This window comes from Echiichthys vipera (genome assembly GCF_963691815.1).
Source record: "Echiichthys vipera genome assembly, chromosome: 21".
Taxonomy (NCBI): domain Eukaryota; kingdom Metazoa; phylum Chordata; class Actinopteri; order Perciformes; family Trachinidae; genus Echiichthys; species Echiichthys vipera.
The window spans coordinates 1,787,900-1,811,345 of record NC_139846.1 but is presented as its reverse complement, the minus strand read 5'-3'; the positions used below and the strand labels follow the sequence as shown (position 1 = coordinate 1,811,345).

The 23,446-nt window shown below is 41.9% G+C and overlaps 1 protein-coding gene across 1 annotated transcript in view; it reads left to right on the top strand.

Annotated features, from left to right (window-relative positions):
• Positions 1–1,340: 1,340 nt before the first annotated feature.
• The window catches only part of vopp1b (VOPP1 WW domain binding protein b), a 48,819-nt gene continuing 26,713 nt past the window's right edge, over positions 1,341–23,446 (top strand). The window contains exon 1 of the mRNA XM_083935848.1: positions 1,341–1,496. Coding sequence (XP_083791974.1) covers positions 1,446–1,496 — 51 coding nt within the window. The 5' untranslated portion in view covers positions 1,341–1,445. The remainder of the gene's footprint in view (positions 1,497–23,446) is intronic.

The window sequence follows — 23,446 nt, the reverse complement described above, 5'->3', positions numbered from 1 at the left end:
GATTGGGATGTACAAAGGAAAAGTGCTTGGATCCATGCATACGCACACTTTGATACATCTAGCGTACGCCATGTTTCAGTAAGAAATCCACGCAAGTCTTAGTACATGAGGCCCCAGGAGAGTTGCAGATAAATAGGGTGTGTCCAATAATGAAGTCAACTGTCCTCAGGTGCCAAATTTACACCAATAACTGAAAGGGATCTGAAAGTGTTTTAATCACTGCTTTTTTCACAAAATAAAGGTTTTTGTTGAAGTGCCTTGGTTATTTAAAAAAACATGCAAGTACAGCTGTCACGCCGCAGTGAGGTCTGTCCTGTCTTTGGGTTTTTGTCTTGTGAATTTCCTGTTTTATTTTGAATGATAACTCTCCTCTCGTTCCAGGTCACTTGCTCTTCCTCTTGTGTCACCGGTCTGACGTCATCCCCTGATCCTTGATTGTTTCCACCTGTGAGGTTCCCCTCCCTTCATGTGTATAAGGTTCGTGTATTTCCCCCTGTCCCGTCGCCAGATTATTTCGTACTTTACGTCGAATGTTTCCAGCACTTTTTCACAGCCTTGTTCACGTCATAGAGATCTTAGTATTCTCGCTCAGGTGTTTGTATTCCCTGTTTCTCATAGTTAGTTTAATCTTTTTTTGAATGCTCCTTTTTCCCATTAATTTTTTCCTCCTGGTCGGAGCGAATCTGTTTTTGTTTCTTATTTCGTTCACTTTAATTATTGTTATTCCTCCTGGACGGAGCGATTTAGTTTAGCGTTTAATTTGTTAACTTTGCAGTTTATTTTTTCCTCCTGGATGGAGCGACTTTATTTTGTACCTCGTTCTTTAACGTCGGTTATTGTTTGTTCTTCCTGTACGGAGTGATTTATTGTTTGTGGCTTTTTGGCTCTGTGCCACGTTCTTGACTCAAAAAAATAATTTCAGTTTTGATCGGCGAACCTCCGCATCTGAGTCCTCATTCCTGCCCGGGTCTGCAGTGCAACAGCAGTGGTATACAGTAGACACAGCTGCTATTCTATCAAATAATGAACAATAAAAACTAACAGAATTTGGGAATAAATCTAGAATTAATACTGTTCTCTAATTCTGATATTTAACAGTATATTTAGGTATTCTTCTTTGGTAGGCCTACAATATGATAAAAGCATGTGTGCGTGTGTGCGCGCGCGAGTGTGCAGGGCGGGGGGGCGTTGGTAAAGGGGCGTGGAATAAATCAAGCAGTTTCCCAGCATGCCGTTAATCTCCGTCTGCGGACCGTCTGACTGTCACCCAGATTGCCTTCATCCGTCCTGTCAGCAGATGGACTCCGTGCCACAGCGGTTGGATTTGATGTGTGGGTGTCTCCAGTAGCGGGATGAAAGCGACATTGTGATAAGGGAGCAGCTCCTACTCGTCTTTCTCTTCTCCACCATCGGAGCTCGGCTGTCTCTCTCCCACAGACGGAGATATGAGGAACCTACTGTCCGATTTAGCCCTGACACTCTGGCTCTGTTTGGAGGTGAGCGATCCCTGCTGTTGTTGTTATTATTATTATTATTATTATTATTATTACTACCACCATTTGATAGATAACGGAGTCTGTTTGAAGGGATACTGTTTCCTTTGAGTCTGTTTAACATGTAGTGGTTAGTTTGGAGGATTATCGGGCTGCTAGCAGGCTCCCTGTGATGTAGCTCCGATGCGTGCTGCCTGGTATTGTTTTGAGAGCTCGTTCGTCAAATTAAAAAAACAATATAATTCAGTATTCCTTCTCTTAACGCCAAAATAACACACATTGTAGAGGACAAATTTAGATCTTTATAAAATGTAAGGACTCGTCTGGTAACTTGTGCTTGTAAGTGATTTACCAATAAACACTTAATATCCAAAAATCAGAACTTTTATAGGCCTACTGGCAGCACACTGTTCCCTGCCTCCATCTCGATTGTGATGTATGAACACATCTATCATTAGAGGTGATGCTGGTGGCATAATGTATGCACGCTGGAATGAGGTGAGGATAAAGCCATGGATTGTTCTGTGACTCTCTGGTCCTTTGTCCTTGTGCCCAGAAGTACTTCCTGCTGACTGGGCCTGCAGGGACACACTTACTAGGAGGAATCCACTTGCAGGCAATGATGTTACATTTTTAAATTCATTTATCATGTTTTACTTTAATGTAATATTTAAGGATTAAATAGGTTGAATCTTTATTAAAAGCTATATATATACATTAATAAAAAAAACAGAATCCACCCACGGGGCGTTTTGAGGGGTAAAGAATGAAAGTATTGCTTTTCCACAAAACGTATATTTAGTCTGAATTATTATTTTGAATTTTTTTTGACAGGTTTGACAATGACTTTCTGTCCGGCTCTGTATGGTAGCAGTCAATAGCGTTTTTGCGTTGCTGGTTGCCAGGGGTGTCTGTTGTTGGGTGCAGCTACTGTAGGCTGGCACTGGGTGAAATAGTTTGCCAATCCTGCAGCTGCTTCGAAGCCTCAGTGAAGGGGGCGTTATTTGTCCCAGCAGCTGAGTGACCGGAGACGGGCAAAAACCAGAGTCAATATAGGCCAAGCATTCACTTCATGGACTGCGAGAAAGGAGAGAAACTGCATTAAAATGCACGCCCAAATGGCTACGCTTTTCCTTGGTAGCTAACATCACTTTCATCTTTACTTGGCTGGAACGGCTAAGGCTAATGCTAACTGTCAGTCAAACTCCCAATACTTGTTTTTATGGTGTGATTTTCTGGAGGGGATGGGTTTAAACAGGCTCAAACAGACTCCGGTGTCCTGTAGGCTACTGGGCCAGGTCTGACCATCCTGGCAACCTGACTCCAGGAATTAGTTTTTGCTGTTACGACTACGATCTTGAGACACTAGATGGCGGTGTTCTGCTCATTCTCCATGTTCAACCATTAAGAGTTGTCACCTAACCGATCGTTTGATCTTGATGTCCCTATCCTCAGTGTTTCACGTGTTGACGTTCCAAAATGAGAATTATTTTCAGTCCTGATGCCATTTCAGTTCTGCATGCCATTGGGGATTTAAGGACCATTTCAGGACAACGTGGGAATGGCAATGAGCTTTCTACTGTAGGTCTACAGGGCTCTGAAGGTATCACAATGTGGTCAGGATCCCCACTCATCCTGCTCGCCCAGTACCACTGGCACTCATGTCTATTCATGTATTATTAATCCTCATCATTATTTTATTTGATTCAGTTGACTTGGTGAGCACATCCATTTTGAATGTGAGCAGGCAGCATAGAGGGACTTAAGCCCTTAGACCTTGTATTGGTGCTGTTGTGTTCACTGTGTTAAGTGCTTCTAGAACTTTTACATTTGCATTGCGACTGCTAATGTTTTGTTTCATTTTCAGCACTTTCAAAGGTGTAAGTCATCTCGTGTCTGTCATGGTGAAAAGGCCTCTGACACAGCAATTAGACACTGGGAGACGAGTCTTCAGTGAAACCAGGATATGTTTAGGATTTAGCTTAGGCTAGGGGATGAGAGATTCTGTTCATAATCATGATCAATGTTTTTAGTCACTTTTGGACTTGACGGTTGTCATTGGGGTGCACCTTTGCCCCTTTTTTCTCAAGTCAAGATTAAAGAAAAGTGAATTAGTGAATAATGTTACCAAGCTGGACCAAACCAGTTTAAACTGGGCTGGAGAAGTTAACAACCTCTTCCTGTTTACTGCCATCATCTGGTGGGGATATGTAGTAGTTGCCTAGATGTAACCCCAGTTCTATGAAGACGCTCTGAACTCTTTTTCCTTTCATAGTGTCCAAAAATAAATTCATTGATTAATAATCATGGAAACTGTGAAACCTCGATATATCCCCTGCCAATAATCGTGATATCAAAACTCAATCAATCTCGCAGCCGATCAGAATTTTTTTTTTGGCAAAGTGTCTGTATATACATGGGGTGTGTGAAAACATTTTGTTCCAATTAACCACATTTTTTTTTTATTTTTGAACAATATGCATTCTTAATACTACTCAGTATGTATCCTAATTAGGGGAATAATGAAGAACTGCAAGGTTTCGAAAAGGAAAAGCTCTTACTTGAGTTAAAAGAGAAACAGCCCCAGAATCATCCAGTCATTTTAAGCCAAAATAGGGGTCAACGTTGAACAAATTGCAACAGAAGCAAACTCAACTGATTTTGTATCCTCAATCTGTCCTGAGTAAGGGGGAAAAAGCCCTGGAAAATCCCAATGGGGGAAAGTTACCCTACACATTTGCCTATTCATTTTTTTCTCACACCAATCTGGGAAAAAAAAACAACCTTCATATATCACCATGAAAATTACTGAGTTGATTATACAGTGCATCCGGAAATCCTGTGGTAAATCCAGTTGATTGGACATGATTTGGAAAGGCACACACCTGTCTATATAAGTTCCCACAGTTGACTGCATGTCAGAGCGCAAACACCAAGCATGAAGTCAAAGGAATTGTCTGTAGACCTCAGAGACAAAATTGTCTCGAGGTACAAATCTGGAGAAGGATACAGAAAAATATCTGCTGCTTTGAATGTCCCAATGAGCATAGTGGCCTCCATCATTCGTAAATGGAAGAAGTTTGGAACCACCAGGACTCTTCCTAGAGCTGGCCGGCCGTCTAAATTGAGCAATTGGGGGAGAAGGGCGTTGGTCAGGGAAGTGACCAAGAACCCGATGGTCACTCTGTCAGAGCTCCAGCGTTCCCCCGTGGAGAGAGGAGAACCTTACAGAAGGACAACCATCTCTGCCATTCAGGCCTGATTGGTGGATTGCTGCAGAGTGGCCAGGCAAAAGCCACTCCTTAGTAAAAGGCACAAGGCAGCCTGTCTGGAATTTGCCAAAAGACACCTGAAGGACTCTCAGACCATGAGAAACAAAATTATCTGGTCTGATGAGACAAAGATTGAACTCTTTGGTGTGAATGCCAGGTGTCATGTTTGGAGGAAACCAGGCACTGCTCATCACGAGGCCAATACCATCCCTACAGTCAAGCATACTGGTGGCAGCATCATGCTATGGGGATGTTTTTCAGCAGCAGGAACTGGCAGACTAGTAAGGATAGAGGGAAAGCTGAATTCAGCAATGTACAGAGACATCCTGGATGAAAACCTGCTCTAGAGTGCTCTTGACCTCAGACTAGGGCAACGGTTCATTTTTCAGCAGGACAACGACCCCAAGCACACAGCCAAGATCTCAAAGGAGTGGCTTCAGGACCACTCTGTGAATGTCCTGGAGTGGCCCAGCCAGAGCCCAGACTTAAATCCGATTGAACATCTCTGGAGAGATCTGAAAATGGCTGTGCACAGACGTCTCCCATCCAACCTGATAGAGCTTGAGAGGTACTGCAAAGAAGAATGGGCAAAACTGCCTTAAGAGAGGTGTGCCAAGCTTGTGGCATCATATTCAAAAAGACTTGAGGCTGTAGAGGCTACCAAAGGTGGTTCTACAAAGTATTAAGAAAAGGCTGTGAATACTTATGTAAATAGGATTTCTTTGTTTTTAATTTTAATACATTTTCAAAACTCTCAAGAAAACTTTTTTTCACGTGGTCATATTGGGGCATTATGTGTAGAATTTTTGAGGACAGAGATTAATTTAAAACAATTTGGAATAAGGCTGTAACGTAATAAAATGTGGAAAAAGTGAAATGCTGTGAATGCTTTCCGGATGCACTGTATACATCAAGACAAACAAAATGTATTACAATTTATTTTTAATTGTTAGTTCACATGGGCAAACAGGGCATTACCTCATTGCGTATGTGCTAATTTAATAAATACAAACGGATCTAAACATTGGGTATAGACATGTGAAAATGTCTGGTTGAATTTTGTTGACATAGAACAGTAAAATACTTCATGTTCAGGTCTGAATGAACCCATTTAGTCTACCCATGAGGATTAATAAATGGAGCAGGGAGAAGGAGTTTATAGCAGCCATTATGAATGATTATTGCAGAGATGGGTTCGGGCTGGATCTGTGGGACTGTTTCTGAGTCTGAGATAAGAACAGGAGATAACAGGAGAATGCAGAAGACAAAAGGAGCTAAAATAATGTCTATGTTTATTGTGTCATTTTAGTGGTGGGACACAATAAAAAAATTAATCTAATTAATTAGAGGCTTTGTAATTAATTGATCGTGATTAATTGCATATCAATATTTGACACAAGTAGCAACATTTTTTTTGTGATTAATTGCGTTATATTTTTGTCGCATTATTTTTTTCTGTAATTAACGCGTTAAAGTCCCAGCTCTAGTTTTTTGTATCTTGTGCAGGATGCATTTATAGTTCTCAGTCATCTACAGGAGTGGAATACATTCAGCAATGCAAGTCCCTGCTCAAAAGTACTTATTTTTACTTGTTTTTTCATAAAATGACTGGACTAGAAGTGTAGCCAAAAGAAAACACTTAAACTGCAGCATTTAAAGAGCTCTGTTCACCTATATAACATATATAACCCCCTAGACCCAGCCATTTACAATTACCACAGGGGTACAATTGCAGCAAAAGTCAATGTTTACATACAAATAACATACATAGCCAACATCTCTGTTTTCATCAGTATTACCGTATTATATATTTTCGGGGGTAAGTGCTTCTATGGACATAGTCACCGAGTGAGTGTGAGCGTTATGTCACTATACAGACAGATGGCGCCACAAATCGGTAAAACCAGTTCCTTTCATGGTGAGCCGTCAGTCACAACTAGGGTTGGGTATCGTTTGGGTTTTTTCCGATACTTCCGTGCTTGAACGATACTTTAAAAAAAACAAAAAAACCGACTGTCGATATTAAAGAACAGCTGTTTTATTGAGGCAAGTTTATAGTTTTATTATAATCCATCCATCCATCATCTGCAACGGCTTGTCCCTGACAGGCGTGAGGCAGGGTACACCCAGGACAGGACGCCAGTCTATCACAGGGCACATACAGATGTTTTGTCCTTTCATCCAGCCGCCCCTGTCACTCCACAGTAGTGAGTTGCGGTGGTAAGCAGGTGGGACTGCACTTTATGTAAATCATAAATAAGTCATATGGTGTGGTCTATACCTACTGTGTAAAGTGTCCCGAGATAACTTTTGTTATGATTTGGCACTATAAATAAAATTGAATTGAATTGAATTGATAACCGTAGACACTAGGGGGCAGCAATATGCTTGAAATCTGCTGACAGGATTGAAGGAACATACACCCTCCGATCACAAAGTGGGTTGCAATGACAGAGTGGCACTGTCTGTATTTCTGCACGTTGAATCCAAAGAAAATAAGCAGCTGAACTTGACACTGACAGCTACAGCAAAGAGGCTACAGTTAGCTGAAAACAATGACCCAATTCTGAGGGAACCGTGTCTTGCCATGTTTCTGGTGGCTCAAACTCACAGGACTTGATGTTGACTGGTGGACTGATATTCATCTTATTTATTCAGACGATTCTCTACTGTGGAGCTGAATCAACGGTAAGGCGAGACATGACCGTCCTGTTGTCTGGAATTTTCATCATTGTTTACTATGGTGTGAAAATTACTGAGTTGATTATACAGTGCATCCGGAAATCCTGTGGTAAATCCAGTTGATTGGACATGATTTGGAAAGGCACACACCTGTCTATATAAGTTCCCACAGTTGACTGCATGTCAGAGCGCAAACACCAAGCATGAAGTCAAAGGAATTGTCTGTAGACCTCAGAGACAAAATTGTCTCGAGGTACAAATCTGGAGAAGGATACAGAAAAATATCTGCTGCTTTGAATGTCCCAATGAGCATAGTGGCCTCCATCATTCGTAAATGGAAGAAGTTTGGAACCACCAGGACTCTTCCTAGAGCTGGCCGGCCGTCTAAATTGAGCAATTGGGGGAGAAGGGCGTTGGTCAGGGAAGTGACCAAGAACCCGATGGTCACTCTGTCAGAGCTCCAGCGTTCCCCCGTGGAGAGAGGAGAACCTTACAGAAGGACAACCATCTCTGCCATTCAGGCCTGATTGGTGGATTGCTGCAGAGTGGCCAGGCAAAAGCCACTCCTTAGTAAAAGGCACAAGGCAGCCTGTCTGGAATTTGCCAAAAGACACCTGAAGGACTCTCAGACCATGAGAAACAAAATTATCTGGTCTGATGAGACAAAGATTGAACTCTTTGGTGTGAATGCCAGGTGTCATGTTTGGAGGAAACCAGGCACTGCTCATCACGAGGCCAATACCATCCCTACAGTCAAGCATACTGGTGGCAGCATCATGCTATGGGGATGTTTTTCAGCAGCAGGAACTGGCAGACTAGTAAGGATAGAGGGAAAGCTGAATTCAGCAATGTACAGAGACATCCTGGATGAAAACCTGCTCTAGAGTGCTCTTGACCTCAGACTAGGGCAACGGTTCATTTTTCAGCAGGACAACGACCCCAAGCACACAGCCAAGATCTCAAAGGAGTGGCTTCAGGACCACTCTGTGAATGTCCTGGAGTGGCCCAGCCAGAGCCCAGACTTAAATCCGATTGAACATCTCTGGAGAGATCTGAAAATGGCTGTGCACAGACGTCTCCCATCCAACCTGATAGAGCTTGAGAGGTACTGCAAAGAAGAATGGGCAAAACTGCCTTAAGAGAGGTGTGCCAAGCTTGTGGCATCATATTCAAAAAGACTTGAGGCTGTAGAGGCTACCAAAGGTGGTTCTACAAAGTATTAAGAAAAGGCTGTGAATACTTATGTAAATAGGATTTCTTTGTTTTTAATTTTAATACATTTTCAAAACTCTCAAGAAAACTTTTTTTCACGTGGTCATATTGGGGCATTATGTGTAGAATTTTTGAGGACAGAGATTAATTTAAAACAATTTGGAATAAGGCTGTAACGTAATAAAATGTGGAAAAAGTGAAATGCTGTGAATGCTTTCCGGATGCACTGTATACATCAAGACAAACAAAATGTATTACAATTTATTTTTAATTGTTAGTTCACATGGGCAAACAGGGCATTACCTCATTGCGTATGTGCTAATTTAATAAATACAAACGGATCTAAACATTGGGTATAGACATGTGAAAATGTCTGGTTGAATTTTGTTGACATAGAACAGTAAAATACTTCATGTTCAGGTCTGAATGAACCCATTTAGTCTACCCATGAGGATTAATAAATGGAGCAGGGAGAAGGAGTTTATAGCAGCCATTATGAATGATTATTGCAGAGATGGGTTCGGGCTGGATCTGTGGGACTGTTTCTGAGTCTGAGATAAGAACAGGAGATAACAGGAGAATGCAGAAGACAAAAGGAGCTAAAATAATGTCTATGTTTATTGTGTCATTTTAGTGGTGGGACACAATAAAAAAATTAATCTAATTAATTAGAGGCTTTGTAATTAATTGATCGTGATTAATTGCATATCAATATTTGACACAAGTAGCAACATTTTTTTTGTGATTAATTGCGTTATATTTTTGTCGCATTATTTTTTTCTGTAATTAACGCGTTAAAGTCCCAGCTCTAGTTTTTTGTATCTTGTGCAGGATGCATTTATAGTTCTCAGTCATCTACAGGAGTGGAATACATTCAGCAATGCAAGTCCCTGCTCAAAAGTACTTATTTTTACTTGTTTTTTCATAAAATGACTGGACTAGAAGTGTAGCCAAAAGAAAACACTTAAACTGCAGCATTTAAAGAGCTCTGTTCACCTATATAACATATATAACCCCCTAGACCCAGCCATTTACAATTACCACAGGGGTACAATTGCAGCAAAAGTCAATGTTTACATACAAATAACATACATAGCCAACATCTCTGTTTTCATCAGTATTACCGTATTATATATTTTCGGGGGTAAGTGCTTCTATGGACATAGTCACCGAGTGAGTGTGAGCGTTATGTCACTATACAGACAGATGGCGCCACAAATCGGTAAAACCAGTTCCTTTCATGGTGAGCCGTCAGTCACAACTAGGGTTGGGTATCGTTTGGGTTTTTTCCGATACTTCCGTGCTTGAACGATACTTTAAAAAAAACAAAAAAACCGACTGTCGATATTAAAGAACAGCTGTTTTATTGAGGCAAGTTTATAGTTTTATTATAATCCATCCATCCATCATCTGCAACGGCTTGTCCCTGACAGGCGTGAGGCAGGGTACACCCAGGACAGGACGCCAGTCTATCACAGGGCACATACAGATGTTTTGTCCTTTCATCCAGCCGCCCCCGTCACTCCACAGTAGTGAGTTGCGGTGGTAAGCAGGTGGGACTGCACTTTATGTAAATCATAAATAAGTCATATGGTGTGGTCTATACCTACTGTGTAAAGTGTCCCGAGATAACTTTTGTTATGATTTGGCACTATAAATAAAATTGAATTGAATTGAATTGATAACCGTAGACACTAGGGGGCAGCAATATGCTTGAAATCTGCTGACAGGATTGAAGGAACATACACCCTCCGATCACAAAGTGGGTTGCAATGACAGAGTGGCACTGTCTGTATTTCTGCACGTTGAATCCAAAGAAAATAAGCAGCTGAACTTGACACTGACAGCTACAGCAAAGAGGCTACAGTTAGCTGAAAACAATGACCCAATTCTGAGGGAACCGTGTCTTGCCATGTTTCTGGTGGCTCAAACTCACAGGACTTGATGTTGACTGGTGGACTGATATTCATCTTATTTATTCAGACGATTCTCTACTGTGGAGCTGAATCAACGGTAAGGCGAGACATGACCGTCCTGTTGTCTGGAATTTTCATCATTGTTTACTATGTTTTAAAACAGTCTGTTTGTCCACCAAAATGGGCTCTTCAGCTAGCATTAATGTGTCACAGAGTAGATTTAAATGCATTTGCTCAGCTGTTTTTCTCCGAACAATATAGTATATTTCCAGATGCAACTGTATACGTGTATTTACTGAGTAGTCCACATTTAATTTTCATAATTACAGATAACCCCAATTTAATATATTTCTAGTTTGAGGATAAATGCACACGATCATCCGTTGGTAGGTTATATCAGCTGTTGGTTTGTGTCCAGTTGGCCGTTTGTTTTAAGGCCCGATTAAAACTGGATAATTTTTTTTAAAGTCATTGTTCAGTCATGCACATGTTAAGTCTCTGATCAGCTCAGAATATAACACCTGCATGTCCTTTTTTAAGCTTAAAACGCTGTGACTGTGCAGACAGCACAATGTGTAATCTCAGTTTAAATAGCCACAATTGTGAAATAATGTTTTATTTAGTATTTTCTTTTTCTTTTTTTCTCCATTTAATACTGTAGGTCCATTTTATACTGTAGGTCCGTGGTTGAACCTGTCTATCTGCCCTGAAGACGTGAAGCCACAGAGCAGGAGGAACTCAGCCGTTGATTTGTTCCTTTGTTGAGATCTGCTGTTAAACTTGTGATAGTCTACTGTAGGTGTGTGGGGGTTGTTGAAACATATGTCATGATGGTAAATGGCCCATCAGCCCGAACAAAAGAATCAAGAAACTCTGGAGAAGTGTGGGCCGGTTACTTGTTCCAGTATGAAGTTCTCCAGTATACCATAGGTTACAACTGGTATTTTTATTTTTCTCTTCTATCGCACGCTAGTGCTTAGGAAATAGAACATAATGATATGACAATATAAATAAAGATTATTCTTCTCTGTTATTGTTATTCTTTCAAGATTCAAGATTCAAGAAGCTTTATTTATCCCGAGGGAAATTATTGTGCAACAGTTTCGATACAAAGGCGGAAAAGGATCAGAGTAACAATAAGCATAAACATAAATCAAATCAAAATAAAGCTAACGTCAGATAAATCAAGCAATGAACCAAGTGTGACAGAGTGCAACAGACGTTGTGGTTAAGCGTAGGTATATACAATATACAACAATACGCAGCGTGCAGTTTAGCAGCAGATTGAAATAAAATAAGTACAAACTAGATAAGTGAGAAGGAGCGATAAGTTATAAGTGTTAAAAATGTTAAAAATGTAGCAGCATGTCCTACAGAACTAAGTGACAGTATGGCACAGTGGAGTGTAGCAGCATTTCGTACTTCAGTCAGTTACAGTAAACCACAGTGAAATGTAGCAGCATGTCCTAAAGCACAGTAAGTGTATCAGCAGATAGTTACAGTAAACCATTAATAAATAAATAAAGTGATGCAGTGGTGATATAAAGTGACAGTGTAGTATAGCAGCATTACTTACTGAAGTAAGTGACAGTACAACTGAATAAAGTACAACTGAATAAAGTGGTGCAGTGATGGTATAAAGTGACAAAGTGACATTTTCAGGATACAGTGTCTCCACTGTTCCTTACCTGACCGGGGGGAGATGAATTATAAAGTTTGATGGCCGCCGGAAGAAAAGACTTCCTCCGGCGTTCAGTGTTACACCGTGGGAGAATGAGTCTATGGCTGAATGTGCTTCTGCTGGAGGTCAGCAGCTGGTGGAGAGGGTGAGAGTTATTGTCCAGGATGCTGTGCAGTTTAGACAGCATCCGCCTCTCAGACACCGCCACCAAAGAGTCCAGTTTGACCCCCAGGACGGAGCCAGCCTTCCTGATGATCTTACTGATCCTCTTTGCGTCTGTTGCCCTCAGTCTGCTGCCCCAGCACACAACAGCAAAGAAGATGGCACTGGCTACCACTGACTGGTAGAACATCCTCAGCATGGTGTTACAAACATTGAATGACCGGAGCCTCCTCAGGAAATAGAGACGACTCTGGCCCTTCTTGTAGACAGCCTCAGTGTTCTTGGAAAAGTCCAGTTTGTTGTCCAGGTATACTCCAAGATATTTGTAATCCTGGACAACATCCACAGTCACGCCGTTGATGGAGATGGGTGTGGGGGCAGATTTACTCCTGCGGAAATCCACCACTAGCTCCTTAGTCTTGGTGGCGTTTAGAATCAGGTGATTAGCTGCACACCAGTCGACAAAGGAGTCCACAACGCCCCTGTACTCCTCCTCCTTCCCCTCACTGACACAGCCAACAATTGCAGAATCGTCAGCAAACTTCTGCAGGTGGCAGGACTCAGAGAGGAACTGAAAGTCTGAGGTGTACAGGGTGAACAGAAATGGGGAAAGAACAGTACCCTGTGGAGCTCCAGTGCTGCAGACCACGGTGTCAGACACTCCGTCCTGCAGTCTGACATACTGTGGTCGACCCGTCAAGTAATCCGTAATCCAGGAAACCAGGGGAGGGTCCACCTGCATCGCCGTCAGCTTCCGTCCCAGCAGAGCAGGCCGGATGGTGTTGAACGCACTTGAGAAGTCCATGAACAAGATTCTCACTGTGGTCCCCGCTCTGTCCAGGTGGGCGCAGGCACGGTTGAGCAGGAAGATGATAGCATCCTCCACTCCTAGTCTCGGCTGGTAGGCAAACTGTAGAGGGTCCAGTGATGAGCTGACCAGGGGCCGAAGAAGTGAAAGAACCAGCCTCTCCAGGGACTTCATCAGGTGCGATGTCAGCGCCACCGGTCTGTAGTCTTCTGAGGTGCTGGGACGCACCTTCTTTGGTACTGGTACCAGGCAGGATGTCTTCCACAGCACAGGGACCTTCTCGAGACTCAGGCTGAGGTTGTAGATGTACTGCAGGACTCCACACAGCTGGATCGCACATGTTTTGAGGACCCTCGGGCTGACACCGTCGGGACCCGCTGCTTTGCCTGGGCGGAGTCTGCACAGCTCCTTCCTCACCTGCTCTGCAGTGAAGGTCTGTCTGCTGTGTGTGTTGGTGGGGGTGGAGAGAGGTGATGGCGGGGGGGAGGGGACAGGTAGTGCAAAATCAGGAAGGAATTGAGGGGGAGTTGTCAGCAGGGTTGGAGGTTTGGAGGTGGGTGGTTGTAGAGGAGCCGTGGGGAGGTGGTCCAGAGCCCTTTCATCAAATCTGTTGAAGAACAGATTTAGCTCATTGGCACGTTCAGTACCACCTCCTCCCGTCTGGCTACCAGATGGTTTGTAGCCAGTGATGCTCCTCATGCCGCTCCACACGTCCTTTAAGTTATTCTGCTGGAGTTTGTGCTCCAGCTTCCTCCTGTAGGTGTCTTTGCCCTGTTGGATCCTCTCCTTCAGCTCCCTCTGGACCTGCCTCATCTGCTCTCTGTCCCCCTCTCTGAAGGCCCTCTTCTTCGCATTCAGCAGGACCTTGATATCTCTGGTGACCCACGGCTTGTTATTTGGGAAACAGAGTACAGTCTCTGTAGGAACAACGCTGTCCACACCGAAACTGATGTACCCTGTTATGCAGTCCGTGAGATCATCAAGGTCCTCCCCATGTGAATTACAGAGCAAATCCCAGTCTGTGAGTTCAAAGCAACCCTGTAAAGCTTCGCCAGTCTCCTGTGACCATCTCCTCACAGTCCTGGTGGTCACAGGAAGCCGCTGGACTTGGGGGCTTATACAGGGGCTGCAGATGGATGAGGTTGTGATCTGATCTTCCAAGAGGAGGAAGGGCAGTGGAGCTGTAAGCCTCCTTAACATTAGCATACAGCAGGTCCAGTGTCTTGTTTTCCCTGGTGGGACAGTCCACAAACTGCTTGAAAGTGGGCAGTGTTGCAGCCAGAGTGATGTGGTTGAAGTCCCCAGATATTGCAATGAATGCGTCTGGGTGCCGTGTCTGAAGTCCCGCGACGATGGTGTGGATGACGTCACTCGCGCGCGCCGCGTTTGCAGTCGGAGGAATGTAAACAACCAGAACGATCACGTGTGAAAACTCCCTCGGCAGGTAGTATGGCCGCAGACTCACGGCAAGCAGCTCAATGTCCGGGCTACACACACACTCCTTTACAGTAACGTGTCCAGGATGACACCACTTGTTGTTAATAAGAATAGCAAGTCCCCCACCTCTCCTCTTGCCACTCTCACGGTGACTCCTGTCCGCCCGAACAGTCTGAAAGCCGTCGACAGTTACGTTCGAGTCCGGGATGTCCTCGTGGAGCCACGTCTCCGTGAAACACAGCACGCTGCTCACACGATACATCCACTGAGTCTTCACCAGGCCCGCCAGCTCGTCCATCTTATTAGCCAGCGACCTCACGTTCCCCATGGTGATGGAAGGGAGAGATGGTTTATATCTCCTCTTCTTTTCCCGTTGTTTACGTCCAGCCTTACATCCCCTGTACTTTCTCCTCAGTTCTTTGGGGATTTCAGGCCTCTCCCGCATTAGCGCCGTTGGTGTAAGCGACAACAGCTGTTCACGGGTGTAAACAATGGAGCCGCCGCATTGTTGCGTCCAGACGGAGACGCGGTCGGCAAAAATAGTCCCAAGAATGAGACAAACGGACAAAAAACACGTAAGAAAGTTCACGAACATAGTTGGCTAAGGTTAGCACTACGACTTACAGGAAAAAGTACTAATAAAAAGACAGTAAAATAAGATAAAATAGCAAAAAAGTGCGGAAAGGAGAGGGAGCAACTGTTGCTGGCTGCCGCTTTACACAGCGCCGGAACCGGTACCGCTTTTAAAACGTAAAGTACAGCCTACATTGAACTCTTGCAAATGCTCTGCAGTATTTAATCAGTAATGTGAAGTATTGTTGGTGAAATTGGCTAATGGCAATATATAATATAATAAACACAGACAATGAACATTTAGTCATTTCCACATTTTATTACCGCTATTTTAGAGTTTCATTTATTTCTTTTAGTGAATCATTTATTGCCTCAAGTGCGCCGACAACTGAGGTCAGTAACCTGCATAACTCCACTTGTCTCTCCAGGACCTCTACCATGATGAGTTTTAGTCTTGGCGCAGCACGGGAGGCATGCGCTCACTCTCAGCAGCAGTGGGACCACTCTGGGGAGGAGACCTAGCAGACATCATGCTGGTGCCTGGCTCTGAAACATTCAAAAGGACAATAAAAATGTCACCCATGTAGCATGTGTAAGCCTAATTGTTTGTAAGAAATGGTGTACAGTCGGAGTTTGATTTTTCCAATGCACGCAAAAGGGGGTTGATAGTTACCATTCTGCTCTAGGTCTGACACGAGTGCGTCTGTGTCACCTCCACCACTTATGCCAGACATCGACTCGGACCCAATCAATGAGGCAATTTTTTCCTCTGTCCCTGTCAGGGTCAGGCTGGAGTCTGGTTGGCCTCCTCCAGTCTGCATGTTTTTTGGTGGCCAGCTTTAAATCCGACCATTATTTCTTGATCTAAATGTAAAGAATTGTCTTGATCGATTAGCAGGCATAAGCTTTTAGGCTGCGGATGAAAACATTTATTTAAGTCATTAGGCATAGGTTAAGTTATTGAGAATTGTATTCAAACCTCAGCCGGAGTACGTTCCTCTACGGCAACGCTGTTGACTGCCTCCGTTATTCTATTCCGTGCTGCGTTTTTATGGGCCCCTTTTATTCCACTCTTAAGACTGCCAAAAAGCACATCTTTATTTTGCTCCATCCCGGATATCAGGATGCCGATCTCTGTGTCGGAAAAGTTTCTTTTCTTACCAGTGTTTCTTCTCTCCTTGTTTGACCTCAGTGGACGAGGCCTCCGAACCAGGAATATTTAAGGGCGTAACATGTTAATGACGATCGTATTCAGCCGCCACATTTATCAAGGCCCGTTCATTCGTACGCTGAGATTGGTCAGATACGAATGTTTCATAAATCACACGTGTCCTGTCGTACGACCAATTCTGCACTCAGATCTGCGCCTGTTTTCAAGCAAGATTGATAAATTAGGGCCAGTGTGTCGCAGAAAGATGCAGAAAAACTAGTCCATGCATTTGTTACTTCTAGGCTGGACTATTGCAACTCCTTATTATCAGACTGCTCCAATAAGTCTGTAAGAGTCTCCAGTTGGTCCAAAATGCTGCAGCTCGTGTACTAACTAAAATAAAAATAAAAGAGTACATATTTCTCCTGTATTAGCCTCTTTGCACTGGCTACCTGTAAAATCTGGAATAGAATTTGAAATCCTTCTCCTTACCTACAACGCTTTTATTGGTCAGGCTCCGTCGTTTCTTAAAGAGCTCAAAGTACCGTATTACCCGACTAGATCCCTGCACTCTGAGAATGCAGGGCTACTTGTCGTTCCTAGAGTCTCCAAAAGTAGAATGGGAGGCAGAGCCTTCAGCTACCAAGCTCCTCTCTATGGAACCGACTCCCAAGTGTTATTCGGGAGGCAGACACTGTCCCCATTTTTAAGAGTACGCTCAAAACTTTCCTCTTTGATAAAGCTTATAGCTAGGGCTCACGGCCACAATGGGTGATGACATAGTTTGTATTCAAATACACAAATAAGATGTGTGTATTAGCAGTACCAATTGAACAGACCTGATATGTATTTGAAAAATGTATATTTCTGCAAAATCGCTTCGTAAATGGATTGTCCTGAACCAAGGACAACCCAGGGTTCATATAGGGGTCATACATCATGTAAGTTCTTTTTTATTATTATCATTATTATTATTATTATTGTGCATTATTATTGTTGTGCAAGTAATTAAATTCAAGTTTCTAGGCTTACGCCTTATTTTTTTCTTCCCCCGTAGCTGCCTGCCAGCAACCTTTCTCAAAATGTTGGTGACATTATCACTAGGTGGCTTGTGTCTGATTTATTTATTTTTTTTACCTTTGTTGTTTTGCAAACACATGATGCACCTACAGTATATACCATAAATGTGTTACTGCAGTTATCCCTGAACAAAACCATTGTGACCTCATAATGTGATCTTCCCTCTTTTTTCTGCATGTGTTGGACTTTGTTTTTTTATTATTTTGTCTTAAACTTTCCTTTTTTTAAATACTATTATAAATTACTCGCTGTAGCAATGAGTAAAGCAGGTGTAGGTAGAGCTGGAAGTTGGATTACTGATGCAGTGCATTTACGTTGAAAATATGATAAAAAAAATGTTTACTTTTAACTGGACAGGGAGAAATCTGAATGTGATATGGAAAACTTGTATTATCCCTTAGATATTAGTCTGTGGATATAATAATTTCCCAAAAATATTCTTATTCAATGAATTCTTTTTAAAAAAAAGTATTTTTCAGTACATCTTTCCCTTTACATGTACTGTGCTGATGTAGGTTTTGAGTTAGCAGTAATTTTTGGATCTGAATGTCAGCATTTTGAGCCTGCTTTCATTGTTAAGTTATTCTCAAGATAGACCTTCAGATATTAATTGTTGTTTTAAGTTTATCTTTGCTAGGATATGGATGTGAATCAGGCCAGACATGACATAACTGTTTTACAAGGATATTTAGCTAGTTTGATGTTATTTTCACATTTTTATCTCAATTGACTCTTCAGATTCCACTGACGGCTAGGAAAAAAGACACCCGTCTGTCTTTAGTGGATTTTAGTGGACATATTTTGATGCTATTTGTTCCCTTTTTTGTAGGCCATCAAGAGATGTACTGATATTCTAGTCTGAGTTTTCTTCACCGACAATATAATTCTTCAATTTTATTTTCCAATATGATAATATATACATCCCCTACACACATTAGAGAGGAGACAGACATCTCTCCACTGACACATGTAAATCCACATATTAAAGATATCATAGCATATTATATATTTCGCCAACAAAAGTCCTACCATTACTGTAGTTGTTGGAAATTGCTTATATAACGTGTGCCATTGGTTTCAAAAGGAGGTCTAATTCTATAGAAGTCAATAAGAAAATTAGCTTGATTTATTACCCAGTGAACATTTTCGTAATGAGTTTATGGTCTCTATCACTAGTTTCACAAGTCTTCTTCAATACAGCAGAATGTTCCTATAGTAAATTATGGTCCCATTTAGTGAACTTGTTTTTAGGCGTTGTCTGTGTCAAATTCTGATGACTTTGACAATCTTAGTGTGTTTTCACTTCAAAACAGTTCATTGGAACATTGTGGTCACCTTAAAATGTCATGACCAGTGTTTGGTTGCAAGTTGCTAACAATGCTAATGTAAGCTCCCTAGTACTAGACTTAGGAAGTAACTTAAGGGAAACTGTCACTGCAGTAAACGATGCAGGTGACTGGAGCTCCGGGCTCACCCACCAGCAATAGTCCACTGAATGAATTGCATCAACTGGCTAAAATAACATCAGTTTCCCTCTTTAGCATTTAGCCGTAGTGCAGGGAAAAGCCTGACACTAGTGGCAGTCAAAATGCCAACCTCCAGGCTTCAAAATGGTAGTCCACAAACCAATGGACGACATCACAGTAGCTGCTTCCATCTCTATTATACAGGCTATGTTTCAACGTTACACAGTTTAAATCAGTTTTATAAAATTAATAATAATAATAATAATAGTAATAATAATAATAAGAGTTTGAATCAGAAATCATTAAGAAGTTAGTGTAGCTACTTTTTGCATCCAAACAAATTAAATCAGTTTGCTTGTATCACTTTATATAAGAAGAACACATTATTTGATTCATTTTAATTTTCAGCTTAGGATCACATGTGCTCCTTAGGAAAAAAGATAGCTTCACTTCTCCCACCCAAATTTACAACTACAAATGCCATTTGACAACAGTATACCAACATTGGACACAAAATCTGTGCTATCACTTTTGTATATGTTTTTTATACAATGTTTTGTTTGTATACAATGTTATATCCGTGTTTTATCTGTTCAGATCCAGGCGCTGGGACTCAAGATTTGGAAATCCCTACCTATTACAGGATCACTTCAATGTCAGTGAGATCATTTTGATCCTTGACTGAGAAAAGATCCAGATTAGAAGTTTTTAAATAGTGGATCCTACGTGAATCCTCAGGACTTAGATGTTTCCTTGATGTTTACCCCATCACTAAAAACAGACTCAGGTTGACTCTTTTGGTTTAGGCTGAAATTATTTTAACAGAACTTCTGTACTAAATGTTACAAAAAACAGATCCATCAGTAAAGCTGCTATGTGTTTAAAACTAAGAAAGATGAGAGGAGACAAAAGATTGAGTGGCCTGGCTCAAATGTGTCACTGGGATTTGATTACACACTTGCTGTGTGTAAACCATTTCCCTCTAGACCTGTTATGTCACCCTGCAGCTTTGCTCTCCACATGGTGTCAGTGATATTGTTGTATCCTTTTGGGCCTGAGTATAGCAACACAGGAATCCTTTTGAAGAACAGAGAAATTTCATTTGTATGATGATGAATTTCTGTTGTTCACATTTCATTCTTTCTTTGTTATTGAAAAAATTTGAAAATGATCAACAAACGTCTTTACAGGCCGGTCAGCATGTCAGCGTTAAATCAATCGAACAGTGGGTTTTTTTTCAAGATGGCGGAATGAGTGGACATACACTTGACCAGCTCCCTCGAGTTGGCAGGAAAAATACGTATAATATATGTAACTCGACAGCCAAAGGCAAGATATGAACAAGGCGACAGCACTAAGAAGGCAAAGGAATAGAAATAAACAAGAGGGAAAATCTGAAATGAACCCCGAACAAGTTAGAAACGGCAACACAGACAAAGAAGCTAACGAGAAAACTGAAATGGCACGGAGGAGCTCAGAGCCGGGCTAACCCCCAAGGACGAAATAAAAGGGCTCAGAAGGGAGTTCCACAGTGACCTAGCCACATTCAAAGGAGAGATAAAGGGTGAGATAAGCGCAATGTGAGTGGAGGTCGACCACAAATGCTCGGAAAATCAAAAAGAGCTGCATGTTCAGGCAGCTAGCATAGAGGAAGCACAGACACGCATAGCAGAACTTAAGGAGTGCCAGGGAGACTCGGGCACACTGACGTGGGAGATGTCGGAGCAGACCCGCCGGCTCCAAGAGAAGCTAACGGACTTATGTGGAGCACTCGGACTGCCAGAAGGAACCGAGCTCCACATTCAGCGCTGTCACTAAGTCCTCGTGACAAAACCTGGCCCAGAGGCGACCCCCGGATCAGTAATCACCAACTTTCTGCAATACGACACTAGAGAAATGATCCTACAAAAGATATGGGGCAAAGAACAGAAAACGATAAATATCGCAGACAAACAAGTTTTCTTTGATCATGAGTATGCGACCGAAGTCATCCAGAATCAAAAAAACATATGGAAGTATTAAAAAGAGACTAAAACAAGAAGGAATCAGGTTCCAGACCCCACTGGCTAAAATAAGAATATACTGGGAAGACGGAGTTAAAGTATATGAAGATGCCAGAGAGGCAGCGCTTGATATGAGAGCGAAGGGCTATACGATAGAAGATCCTGGTGAGGAGGGGGAAGCACCGGTAGCGAGGAGGAGCAGCAGCGCACCGGCTCTGGAGCGAGACCCGACTCAACACCGAGGAGCTGATGGAACAGCGGGGTGGCAGCGAGCTGGCGGCAGGAGAGACTGACCGCAGACAGCAAGGCGAATAAAGGAGAGACTGCAAGAGTTTAAAAGAACATAAGACTCTCAAAATTAGAGGTACAACTGTGGACTAATTGAGATCCTAGTACAACTGTGGACTAATTGAAATCCAGGTTAATGTTAAGTTAGATTAATAGCGAGGAAAAAATGTGTAAAATGGGAAAATGCAAAGGGCTACTTTCCCCCTTTTAATCCACAGTGGGTTCAGTGTTAATATTTCAAACCACTTGGAATAGCCAAAGGCAATAGTGACCGACATAAGGGGAGGATGGGTTAATTGGGCAGTTCAGCCGTATGTCTAGACCAAATAGGCAATATAACGTTAGGTCTAGGGAGAGGCCCTCTCACCAGAGGACTTCCTCTCCACCCAGCAACAGGGGCGCTGGGGAACAAGGAAAATCACCCCGGAGTATGAAAACCTCCCGGTTTCTGGATTTTGTTTATGTTTGTGTGTTACATGTACATAGTTATTTAGTTCTTAGTGATTTAGTTTACACTTGTTGGGGAGTACACCTGAAAACATTAAAAGAAGGCAAAAATGGCTGATAGCCTTAAATTAATATTGCTGAATGTAAACGGCTTGAGTACACCGGCAAAAAGAGGAAGGTTTATGGCAAAACTAAGAAAAGAAAGGGCACAAATTATACTGATGCAAGAGACACACTTATCACAGATAGAACATGAAAAACACAGGAAATTTGGTTATAAGAATTTATATCATAGTAGATATAATGGTGGACGTAAAAAAGGTGTAGTAATATTGCTGGCAAACTCAATCCAGTTTGATTGTGAGAAAGAACTTAAAGACAAAGAAGGAAGGTTTTTTTTTAATAAAGGGGAAGATAGTGAATGGAACAATAACATTGATTAGTATTTATGCACCCCCTGAAAGTGATAAGCACTTTTTCAAGTACTTATTTGATGTCATAGCTAAGGAATCAGAGGGAATTACAATTTGTGGTGGTGATATAAATGTGACGCCATGCCACAGAAGTGATACAACGAGTCTTAAAACAAATAGAAAACAATTATCAAGGTTTATCAATACATTACTGGAAGAGATGGGCCTGATAGATGTGTGGAGGAATTTACATCCACTGGAAAGGGAATATACATATTCAGCTGCTCATAAAACACATTCAAGGATAGATTACTTCTTCATCGGTGTGGGAGAGTGTCACAAAATGAAATATTAACAACTGAAATTAAAATGGAGAAGGTGACAGATGCAATTAAAAAGTTGAAAAATAAAAAAGAGCCCGGGAAGTGACGGTTACCCTGCCGAATGGTACAAGGTACTCAGGGAAGAACTGGCACCGTTACTTTTGGCATCATTCAATTTGCCACTAAGACACAATAAAATACCTCCCTCATGGGATGAAGCGATAATTTCTATACTCCAAAAACCTGGGAAGGACAAAAAACAATGTGGAAATTATACACCAATCTCACTATTGAACGTAGACTATAAGATATACACATCAATTATGTCAAACAGAATCAATACATTTGTAGCAGACATCATAGAAGAAGATCAAACGGGATTCATAAGAAATAGACAAGCACAGGATAACATTAGGAGAATTATACATATTGTGGATCAAGCCCAAAAGAAAAAAACTGAATATGTTGTTATTAAGTGTGGACGCCGAAAAGGCTTTCGATTCTGTTAACTGGAAATTCTTATACAAAGTAATAGAAAGATTCGGATTTAATAGCAAATCAGTGCAATGTATAAAAGCACTCTACCATCAACCCAGTGCCAGAATCAAAATCAATGGCAGCCTGACGGATAGGTTAAATCTACAAAGATCAACTAGACAAGGTTGCTGCTCATCGCCGACTCTATTTGCTCTCTTTATCGAACCACTAGCTCAAGCAGTCCGACAGAATGAAGGAATTAAAGGTGTGACTATAAATGGTATGGAGCACAAGATAGGGCTCTTTGCTGATGACATCATGGCCTACCTCAGTCAGCCGGATGACTCTCTCCCTACACTAATGAATTTATTCGAAACATACGGATATATCTTAGGTTATAAGATTAATATATCAAAAACACAGGTTTGAACATTACACTATACCCCATCAAAGCTGATACAAGAATCTTACAATCTTAACTGGAAGCAGAAAACAATCAAATACTTGGGGGTTTGCATTACTAAAAGTTTAACCAAATTATATAAGGCAAATTACAACAATAT